Raw genomic sequence first — 12,098 nt, forward strand, 5'->3', positions numbered from 1 at the left:
CATGTTGATAGCAGCAATATTCGCACTATTCTCAATAGGCAGGAAGTGGAAGCAACACAAATGTCTACCAGTGGATGAATGGATAAAGCAAATATGCAAATGTGTGTGGGTATGTGTGTGTAGTGGAATATTATTCAACCTTAAAAGAAGGAAATCCTAGTACATGTTTAGCATGAGTGAAACTTGACATTATGCTAAGTGAAATAAATCAGTCACAAAAAATACTGTCTGTTTCCATTCATATGAGATACTTAGAGAAATCAAATTCATAGAAACAGAAAGTAGACTAGTGATGATCCAGGGCTGGGGGAGAGGGGCAAAAAGTGAATTGTTTAATGGGTATAGGATTTCAGTTTCACAAGATAAAAGTTCTGGCGATCTGTTTTACGACAATGTAAATGTACTTTACGCAACTGTTCACTTAACAATGGATAATACAGTAAGTTTTATACGTTGTTTTTAAAGATTCATTTATTTATTTTAGAGAGAGACAGAGAGCATCCACCAGTTGGGGGAAGGGACAGAGGGAGAAGGAAGGAATCTCAAGCAGACTCCCCGCTGAGCATGGAGCCTGAGGCAGAGCTCCATCATCACGACCCTAAGATCATGACCAGAGTTGAAACCAAGAGTCAGATGCTTAATCATTTGAGCCACCCAGGCGCCCCAGTTTTATATGTTTTCACACAATTTTAAAAAGGAAGAACCCACAAAAGAACTAGAGGAAAACATAGGGCAAAGGCCTATGTCCATATAGGTGAACATAAAGAACAGTATAGAAATAAAAGCAATGGCAGGGGCACCTGGGTAGCTTAGTCAGTTAAGTGTCTGCCTTCGGCTAGGGTTGTGATCCCAGGGTCCTGGGATCAAGCCCCATGTCAGGCTGTCTACTCAGTGGGGAGGAAACCTGCTTCTCCTTCTCCCTCTGCCATTCCCCCACTTGTGTTCTCTGGGTCTATCAAATAAATAAATAATAAAATATTTTAAGAAAATACATAAAAGCAACAGCAGAAAACTAAAAGAATAGACTTGGGGGACACTGGGAACAGGGAGTTGTGGAATGGGTGTAAGTTTTAGTTTTGCAAGATGAAAAATTTCTGGAGATCCAGTGTACAATAATGTGAATATACTTAAGTCTACTAAACTGTATGTATGCTTAAGAAACAGTGAAGACGGTAAATTTTGTTACATGTTTTTTATTTACCCCAATTTTTTTTTCCATTTTATTTATTTTTTCAGCGTAACAGTATTCATTCTTTTTGCACAACACCCAGTGCTCCATGCAAAACGTGCCCTCCCCATTACCCACCACCTGTTCCCCCAACCTCCCACCCCTGACCCTTCAAAACCCTCAGGTTGTTTTTCAGAGTCCATAGTCTCTTATGGTTCGCCTCCCCTCCCCAATGTCCATAGCCCGCTCCCCCTCTCCCAATCCCACCTCCCCCCAGCAACCCCCAGTTTGTTTTGTGAGCTTAAGAGTTATTTATGGTTTGTCTCCCTCCCAATCCCATCTTGTTTCATTTATTCTTCTACCCCAATTTTTTTTTAATACTCAGGGAAATGTCTTTTCCTCTTCATCCCTGCTATCCTATTCCCATTGCACACTATTTCTGCCACTTTTCTCCTTCCTTTATATTTAACCAATCTCTTTAGTTTCTGGCATAACCTTCCTGTATTTCTCCTGTACAAATGAGCATATACTTGTATATATTTTTTCATATCCTCTTCCTATATGAATGGTAGTATACCACAGATAGTCTTTGTGGCTTTCCGCTTCTCAGCATTTCCTGGATATCACTTTTACCAGTTCATAGACATCTTCCTCACTTTTTCACAGCTGCATGGTATTCTTCTTAGTGTACACATGCCAAACATATTCAATGACTTTCCTATGTATGGATATTTAGGTTGTTTCCATTATTTTGTAATTACAAACATTCTGCAGTAAATAACCTTGTGTTATTCAGTTTTCATGTTATTAGTGGTTTATCTTCAGGGTAGATTTCTAGAAATGGGATTGCTGAGACAAAACATAAGGGCATGTGTGATTTTGTTAGATATTGCCTTATTGCCATATTCCCTTCCAGAAGGGGTGCACCAGTTTGTATTCCTAACAATAGCATATGAGAACACTTGTTTCCCCAAGGCCTCACCAGAGGATTGTGTTGTCATGCTTTTTCTCTGCCAATCTCATAGGTGAGGCGTACTATCTCAGTATCTTGTTTTAATTTTCATTTCTTTAATTATGAGTGGATTTGAGCATTCTTTTCATATGTTTCAGGGCCACGTCTATCTCTTGCCGATGAACTATCTGTTCACATGTCCCATTTTTTCTATCAGGGTTTTTGATCCTTTGGACCTTATTGAAAAAATTGTGATGAAATATACATAAAATTAAATTCACCATTTTAACCATTTTCAAGTATACATTTCAGTGGCACTAAGTATATTCACAATATTGTACAGCCATCACCACCATCTATCTATCATCTAAAACTTTTTTCATCCTGCAAATTTGAAAGTCTATACCTATTAAACAATAACACCTCACTTCCCCCTCTCCCTTCAGTCCTGGCAATCACCACACTACTTTCATTTAATTATTTTAAGCACCTCATATGAATAAAATCATATAATATTTGTCCTTTCGTGACTGTCTTGTTTCACTTAGCATAATATCCTCAAGTTTCATCCATGTCGTAGCATATGTCAGAATGCCCTTTCTTTTAAAGGCTAGATACTATCCCATTGTACGTATATACCACATGTTGTGTATCCATTCATCTGTCAGGGGACACAGATTATTCTACCTTTTGGCTATAGTGAATAATGCTGCCATGAATGATTTAAGGCCCTGCTTTCAATTCTTTGGGTATAGACCCAAAGGTGGAATAGCTGGATCACATAGTAATTCTATTTTTAATTTTTTAATAAGATTGCCATACTATTTTACATAGTGGCTACCCCATTTTGCATTCCTACCAGCAGTGCCCAAGAGTTACAGTCTCTTCAAATCCTTACCAAACACTTGCTATTTTCTGTTTTTATTACTGTTTTTTTAAAGATTTTATTTATTTATTATTTGAGAGAGAGAAAGACAGAGATAGTGAGCGAGAGAGAGCACGAGTGGGGAGGAGAGAGCGTGAAGCAGGCTCCCTGCTGAGCAAGGAGCCTGATGCAGGGCTCGATCCCAGGACCCTGGGATCATGACCTCGGCTGAAGGCAGCAGCTTAACCAACTGAGCCACCCAGGTGCCCCTCCGCTTTTTAAAAAAAAAAAATAATAGCCACCCTAATTCTGGCCCTTATTTTTAACAGTTCTTTATATATTCGTGATGTTAGTCCTTTGGCTATAGTGTGTGTTGCAAATATTTTCTCCTACTTTGTTCTCTTTTTGTTTATGGTACTTTTGGTACACAAAAATTTTTAATTTTTATGTAGTAAAGTTAGTCAATTTTTTATTGCTTTCTGTTTTTTTAGCAGCTTTATTGATCATGTAATTTACATACCATAAAAGTCACTTACTATAAGTGACTTTACAGTAAATTTATAGAGTGGTACAATTATCACCACAAAATCCAATTTTTTCCCCTTTTTTTCTTTTTTCTTTTTTTATTATATTCAGTTACCAATTTTAGAATATTTCTGTTACCCAGAAAAGATCCTTTGTGCCCATTTGCTATTACTTCTATTCCCACTCCCAGCCCCAGGCAACCAAAAATCTGCTTTCTATTTCCGTGGATTTGCCCATTGTGGATATTTTATACACGTGGAGTCATGCAATATGTGGACTTTTTTGTCGGCTTCTTCTACCTGTAATGGGTTTTTTTTCCTTCAGACTCTTTTTTTAACTGAAGTATAGTTGATATACAATGTTATATTAGTTTCAAGTTTACAACATAGTGAGTCAACAATTCTATAGATTACACGGTGCTCACCAGCATAAGTGTAGTCACCATCTGTCACCATACAGTTATTACAATATTATTGACTATATACCCTATTTCATCCCCATGACATTTATTTTGTAACTGGAAATTTGTGCCTCTTAATTCCCTTCACCTATTTCACTCATCCTCTCACCCCCCCCCCACCCGACTCTGGCAACCACCAGTTTGTTCTATGTATTTCTGGCTCTGTTTCTGCTTTCTGTTTGTTTTGTTTTGTTTTGTTTTTTAGAGTCCACATATAAGTGAAAGCAATGGTATTTGTCTTTGTCTGACTTATTTTACTTACCATTATGCCCTCTAGCTCCATCCACATCATTGCAAATGGCAAGATTTCATTCTTTTTTATGGCTGAGTAGTAATTCCATTGTATATATAGACTACATCTCTTATTTTATTGAGGATAGTTGACACACAATATTATATTACTTTCAGGTACACAACATAGTAATTTAACTTCTCTAAATATATGATACACTCATCTCTCACCTATAACATTTTTGAGATTCATCTATGTTTTAGCACGTATAATTAACTTCATATCATTTTTATTGCTGAGTAGTATTCCACGTCTGGATTACCCATGTTTTGTCTATCCGTTGACTGGCTGATGGACTTCTGAGTTGTTTCAGCTTTTTGGCTATTATGAATTTTGCTGTTATGAACATTTACTTGCAAGTTTTTGTATGATCATATCTTTTTTATTGGGCAGATATCTAGAAATAGAATTGTTGGGTTGCATCTTAAATTTTTCAAGAAGTTGCCAAACTGTTTTCCAAAGTGGATCTAGTGTTTACATCCTCCTTATGCTTCTGGATTTTGAATCATGATTAGACTATTTTTCCCTACACCAAGGCTAAAGAGGGATTTGCCCATGTTTCTTTCTAGAACTTATGTTGGTTTTATTTTTTACCTTTCATGTTTTCATTTGGAGTTTATTCTTAAGTATGTGCGAGCCTATTTTATTTTAATATACTCATTTTCAATAACTTAATCATTTTTTCTCATTTTAAAGGGGTACATTGCTTCTTGTAGAACATTTATAAAAGTGTAAAGAATAAATCTCAAAATTGCCATAATTTTATCACCCAAACATGACCACTCTTCTCTTTGTAGTTTTCCTTCTTTGGGTAATTTAATCTTGGTTTCCTGGTAATATTTTAAGAATGTTGGGTAAAGAAATTGAGGAAAACTGGGGTCCCTTAAAGACCTAATCTAGCTTAACCAGTTTATCTTTTTAAGATTTTATTTACATATTAAGAGAGAGAGACTACGGGCAGGCACACACACACAAGCAGAGGGCGAGGCAAAGGGAGAGAGAAAGAAGAAGTCTCCAGCCAACACCCCGCTGCGCACAGAGCCCAGTGCGGGACTCAATTTCACAACCCTGAGATCATAACCTGAGCTGAAATCAAGGGTCGGACACTTAAATGACTGATCCAGCCAGGTTCCCCACATTTAACCAGTTTAGAAGCAATTGACCCATCTTCCTTTCCATTCAGTTTAGTACAGACCTGTTTTGTGTAAGACAAGATGAATGAACACAAGGCAAATGAAAACTATTCCAGACTTCCAACCACCAAGAATATACTACAGGATATAGTTTTCAGCTACACAAGGAATAGATTCTAAGAAACAGTTGAATTGAAAAGTGAACTCAGCGTTTAGCATTTTACAGAGAAATAAAGATGCTACTTCTTTTCTCAAAAATGTATATTTTAAGAGACATTTCAGGGTGACTGGGTGGCTTAGTTGGTTAAGCGTCTGCCTTTGTCTCAGGTCATGATCCCAGGGTCCTGAGATTAAGTCCAACATCGGACTCCCTACTCAGTGGGGAGTCGGCTCTCCCTCTCCCTCTGCCCCTCCCCACTGCTTGCGCTCTTTCTCTCTCTCAAATAAAAAAAAGAAACCTCTCATAAAGGCCTTTTACAAAATGTACAGTTCATATAAATGGATTTTTTTTTTTTTTGCTTTTTGTCCTAGGATTATATTCTTTTCTTTTTGAATTTGAGTCATGGAAGCTTTTGCATTGATTTTCTGTGAACATTTATCAATTTGCGCATGCTCATCTAACTTGAATTCCAAGCATTGACCATTAAATAGCCTGCAAAAGAGGAAACACTGGCTTTCCATTGTATTTCCCCCCATATAGAAAAACCTTGGAAATTTTTAGAAGGAAAAAACTATTGAGTTAAAAGTATCATTACTTTGGAGCTTGTCAACTTTCATAAATGATGCATGGAAGTTTTCAGTGTAATAACAATAAGAAAATATCAAAGCAATCTAAAATAACACTAAATTTACCAATATTTTATCTTTACAATCCACATTTTAACTGAACATTCTTTCATAAGAGTCTTAAATTCTCGGGGCGCCTGGGTGGCTCAGTCAGTTGAATGTTCAACTCTTGATTTTGGCTCAGGTCATGATCTTGGGGCAGTGAGACCAGCCCCATGTATGCTCTGCACTTACCCCCTGCCTGTGCACTCATGTGCACACTCCCTCTCTCCCTCTAACATAAACAAAAATCTTTAAAAAAAATTTTTTTTAATATTTTATTTATTAATTTGTCAGAGAGAGAGAGGGAGGGAGCAGCAGAGGGAGAGAGAGAAGCAGGCTCCCCACTGAGCAGAGAGTCTGATGTGGGGCTCTGTCCCAGGACCCTGGGATCGTGACCCGAGCCGAAGGCAGACGCTTCACCCACTGAGCCACCCAGGTGCCCCCCAAAATTTTTTTAATTAAAAATAATTTTTAAAAAGTCTTAGTAAATTCTCAGTAGTATAACATTAGACCTTATGGTGTGGCCTTGCTATTAACTTTGTGATAAAGAGCATGTTGAGATTTTCTGTTAAAAATTCCTGGAGGTCTTAAGCTGGGTGAAAGGGCATCTATTCCTGAAATCCTTTTCCAGCCTTTATTGAGATTGGGAACAGCTGTTCCCTGTCCTTTTTTTCCTCTTTATTATAGCCTTGGCAACTGTTCATTTTTCCCTTCAGTCTCCTTCAGATCCAAATTTTCATATTTCTTCTGATCTTTTTTCACCAGTCCTATTTTCCAGTCTTTTGAACAACGAATCCCAGTGGATTGCAAAAACACACACACACAACACACACACACACACACACCCCAAACTTGTTGGTCTTTTCTAAGACTATCTCGTTGGTCTTTTCCATTAGTCTGGAACCGATACCAAGTAATCTGCATAAGTTCCAAAGGTTCTTATCTATATGTATTCCTTCAAGCTATTTCTGTCCCTCCCTTCCACTCCTGCTTGATAGGGACAGCAGTGTTGCCACCACCCACACTAAGCAATTTAAAATTGATAGACAAATGAACAAGAGGTTTCAAGCAAGGCAGACATTTAGAAGGGAACATTTATGGAGAGTTGTGAAATGTGCTTTCGGTGGCCTCTGGTCATTACATCAACTTTCTGACTTCTTAAATGCTATTTCCCTAAACTTCAGTAAGGGAAATAGCATTTAAGCTATTTAATATATAATATATAAGCTGACTTATATTGATGGGGTTAAATTTCAGCCCGGAGCAGTATCACTTCTACCTCCTCCTTAACCTCTTCCTTCCTTGCTTCCCTAATTTTTAATGAGAGATTGGGAGGGAGTTTCAGCTACAGAAGGAGTGGGAAGAGGAGGGAGACAACATGCATCTCAGCTACAGTTAGTCTTCACTTCTTTTGTTTGTTTTTATTTAAATTCAATTAACATATAGTGTATCATCCAGTGACTCCCCTCCCCCCCAGCAACCCTCAGTTTGTTACCTATGATTAAGAGTCTCTTACAGTTTGTCTCCCTCTCGATTTTGTCTTGTTTTATTTTTTCCCTGCCTTCCCCTATGTTCATCTGTTCTGTTTCTTAAATTCCACATATGAATGAGATCATATGATAATTATCTTTCTCTGATTGACTTATTTTGCTTAGCCTTCACTTCTTAACTACATGGCACAAATAGAAAGATCTTAAACCAGAGCCAAGGGTAGAGGTTAGTCATTTCTGTTGCAACCATGGCTGGCTCTGAATTATTACCTTCCCGCAGAGCATTAATTCAAGGTTTTTCAGGCATATATTTCTTATTCATTCAATATATGACCTGACTGGAAGGATAGATTGGAATGGACCCACATTTTTTCCAGAATTTTGGGGGTTAATTTTAAACCAACCCCCCACACCTAAAAGGTCTGTGGGACATATTTTTATCTACCTTTGATATAGGTGTTATTAACAGATCTGTTTCTAATACATTTCTTTCTTTGTTTTAGTGTGGAACCATCAGAAAGTCTACAGTCCCTGATGGAGAAGAATCAGTCCCTCGTAGAGGAGAATGAAAAATTAAGTCGTGGTCTGAGCGAAGCAGCTGGTCAGACAGCCCAGATGTTGGAGAGGATCATTTTGGTGAGGCCCCACAACTAAGCCACTAGCTATCTGGACGTTTACTAGCTTTTGTTTTGGAAATATTTAACAAGCTTCTTGCTTTGAGAGACGAGTTATGTGGAAAGAAATGGATTCATATTACCGTATCCTCCATGGAGCCCTTCTGAGGTAGACACATGGGCTTATAATCAAATATACAGAAAAGTTGAAAGAATCATATATATCCTATATATCTACCACAGAGAATCCATATGAATCTGATTTTAAAGTAGATTTGTTCTAAAATACCAGAGAAGAAAGAACCAGATCCTTCTGTCACCTAAAGTCCTGCCTAATCATTATCTGTAATAGCAAGTAACTGTCCCCTCAGTAAGATTTTAGGTCTTCTCTACCTGCCTTCCCCTAATGTCACATTTCATACTCTGTCCTAACAGCTGCCATGGTGAGCTAGAACAGCTGGGAAATTAATGTTAATTCCTTTCACATATGGTTAATTTCCAAAGAGTGGATCCCTACATAACTGATTACTCCAGTTCCATATCCTACTACCTGTCTGATAGTAACCTGAATCAGTGCATGCTGGCTTTACCACTAACATTTTTCTACTAGCCTGAATACAACTCAGTTTTTAACAGCACAACTGTTGCCAAAAGCAAAAATGAGTTTCTACCAAAATGTGATTGAACATCTGTAATTTATACACCTTCATGCATCTGTGTGCTCTCTAGTCAGGGAGGCCTAAGCTGCTTAAAGATTCTTGAAAGAGGGCCAAATCCCATATCCATTGTCCATTGCTCCTAGAACGGTGAAAATGGGAACTGGAGGATTTTTATATACAGTTTTCTGTACCCATTCTATGCCTTTGAAGTAACCAGAAGCTGCATCTCACACATGTGTGCGTATGGCCAACGTTAACAGACAGCACTGTTACTCTAGCCATATACCGCTCTGAACTTGGCTACGGGAAGGCTTATTGCTTGATATCCTATTAGAATGTCAACAACCACAACACTGTTGTCCTCTATAAACTGTCTTTCCCTAATCTGTTGTAGCATCTCGCATGTTACAGATACTGTGATTGAGATAAAATGGAAAATATCAATCACCCTTCCCAAACTGTATCTCCCTCTGCCATGTCTTCTCTGCCATATTCTTATGCCTCACCCTTTTTCTTGTTTTTTTCTTACTAAAACCAGCCTACCATAGCAGATAGTGTAAACTTGAAAAAAAAAAAAAAAAAAAGCTCAGCTCATATGAGGCCCTTTTATGTTTTCGCTGCCCTTATGCTAGGGCTAGGGAACAGTAGAGCGTAGGAGGCAATTTAAAGTAAGTGGGTTTTTTTGCAAACAGCAGGGAGTAGCATGCCAGGAAGTATTGCTTTTCCCCCAGTTGCAAAGTTCTATATGGAATTAAGGCTTCACACTCTACACCATAGTCTGAGCTTCATGGCAAGCATAAGACCCAGCTGCTTGGATGCTATTTTCAGTAGCTCATGTTGACTGAAGGGCTAATTTCCATGACTGTTAAAAAAAAATGTCATTTCTCACTAAATCGCCAAAGCCCACTGAATCCTCGATTACAGCAAAGGAGGCAACTTCTCTACCTAGGTTTTACTGCATAGGAATGGGAGAGAGGGCACAATTGAGGCTGTCAGGCATCGCCACTGATGATCTCCTGGGTCTCTGTTGCAGACAGAACAAGCGAATGAAAAGATGAACGCCAAGCTGGAGGAACTCAGGCAGCATGCAGCGTAAGTTTCATACCAAATGTCTGTGAGTGACCTAGAACCCTTAGTATATAATCATCAATCCTCTGGTCTTTGCAGTATGATTAACCTTTGGGTTCCTCTGTTTGAATTGTCAGCCTCAAAGTGGATCTTCAGAAGTTAGTGGAAACTTTGGAAGACCAGGAATTAAAAGAAAATGTAGAGATAATTCGTAACCTACAGCACGTGATTACCCAGCTATCGGTAAGCCAAGGCAGGGCAGTGTAAATAGACATATTGCTTTCGTTTGTTTCATTTGTTGCCTAAACACATGTCCAACTCTGTGCCTTTTGCCGAAAACAACTAGATTGTGAGCTGTTTGAGGACAGAGATCATGGATCACTGGATATGATCAGAATATTAAATTCATTCAATCAAAACACTCATAGCTTACATATGCAATAGCACATTCAGATTTCAGTACTCTACTTGAATGCTGGACACAGCAACAGAGCAGTTGCAAAGTTGCCCTGTAGCATAGCGGCAGTCATTGACTTGTGTAGTGTAGGCTAACTTAACAAGAAGCCTTGTGCCACACCTCAATTCTAAACACACGCTGGGTTCTGACAGAGAACTTAGAGCAACCAGGGAATACCGTAGCTCTCCTTTCTAATCAGTAATAAATTAGTTTAAATGATCATTCTGTAAATTCCCATTTTTATTTATTTTTAGAACTACAATGGCAGTGGGGGAGGGGGTAGGCAGTGGGTATTTCTTGTTTTTCCCAGAAGAAAAATTCTTACAATCCAACCACCCTAAAGACCTTTTATCTTTGGTGTTCCTTCTCTAGCTTAGCCCTTAGGCATATGTACTTTATTTTTTAAGTTGAAATCATATTATGTTAAGGGACCATGGTTGGTTAAGGGGTTATGGTTGGTTTTGTTCCATCCATAGCGTCTTGTTTATCATTCTGAACCCCTGACATGTTCATAAATGACTGATGGTAATTTCTAGCTCTTGGGTAGAGGCTTTAACTCTACCAGAACAGTGATTTCTCCATCTCAGCTCTTGCCCAGTGTTTTCTAGACTTATCAGAATAGTATCACAGAATCAGCTACACCTGTATTTTACTCTGAAAGAGTCAATTTTAAAAATACCATACATTCTTGTTGAAGGGTTAGGATGAGTTCCAATAAACTAAATGAGTAAAGTCCCCAAAAGACTAGAATGCAGTGTTTTGGAACAAGTAGTACTGTACAGAGCTGTCCCGAGCAGTCTGAGATGACAGCTCATTTGTCCAACACACAGACCACAGCTGTTGAGAACCTGGGCTCCAGAGCCACACAGACCCTGGTTAGAACCCAATTCTGCCACTCACTAGCTGTGTGACCTTGCTAACTACTGTATTAATATCAAGAGAAAATAGTTTAAGTGACTCCAAAAGAGGCTAAAGGCATCATTCAGCTGAGGTACTCAGGGAGCTCCTGAACTCCTGGTAACTCCCTGAATCAAAGCAGGATTAGAGTTTTGTAAGGTGAGAAGCGAGGGGGTGGGGTGTTCTTGTGGTTTGGCTCAGGTAGCAGTTCTGTGGTTAATTGCCGCAAAACTTCTGGTTGGACCTGTTCCAGTTTTCGTGCCTCTTGCTTAAATTAAGAACAATGGTGCAACCCCATCCTGCTAACTGTCCAATTATTTTCAGGGTCATTCTTACAAGCCTTGTAGTTTGTTCTTTGGTTAAAGTTCACAGGTGGGAGAGGTGGCAAAGAAGGGGGAAAGGAGGCAAGGAAAACTAAGAACCTTCTCTCTCTGTTTTAATCCTCTTACATCAGCAATATGAGCAAAGGGTGATTAACTGCCTGGAAAATTCAGGAAGTCAGTACAGGAGAAACTGGGCTCTAAAAAATGAATAGAAGTTTGTCACACAAAGAGGAAAAGACAGCCTATATAAAAAGGTATATGCCAAAGCAAAAAGGGATGAAAGTTTAGAACATAATAAGGACTTCATTGTGGCTAAATTATAGAGTGTATGCCAGAGAATGGCTATCACAAGGTGAAATTTCACCAT

The 12,098-nt window shown here is 38.6% G+C and overlaps 1 protein-coding gene across 1 annotated transcript in view; it reads left to right on the plus strand.

Annotated features, from left to right (window-relative positions):
• Window positions 1–12,098, plus strand: part of KIF4A (kinesin family member 4A) — a 121,558-nt gene that overhangs the window by 53,468 nt on the left and 55,992 nt on the right. The window contains exons 11-13 of the mRNA XM_045996024.1: window positions 8,217–8,349; window positions 10,020–10,078; window positions 10,192–10,297. Coding sequence (XP_045851980.1) covers window positions 8,217–8,349; window positions 10,020–10,078; window positions 10,192–10,297 — 298 coding nt within the window. The remainder of the gene's footprint in view (window positions 1–8,216; window positions 8,350–10,019; window positions 10,079–10,191; window positions 10,298–12,098) is intronic.

The sequence above is a fragment of the Meles meles genome, chromosome X (genome assembly GCF_922984935.1).
Source record: "Meles meles chromosome X, mMelMel3.1 paternal haplotype, whole genome shotgun sequence".
Taxonomy (NCBI): Eukaryota; Metazoa; Chordata; class Mammalia; order Carnivora; family Mustelidae; genus Meles; species Meles meles.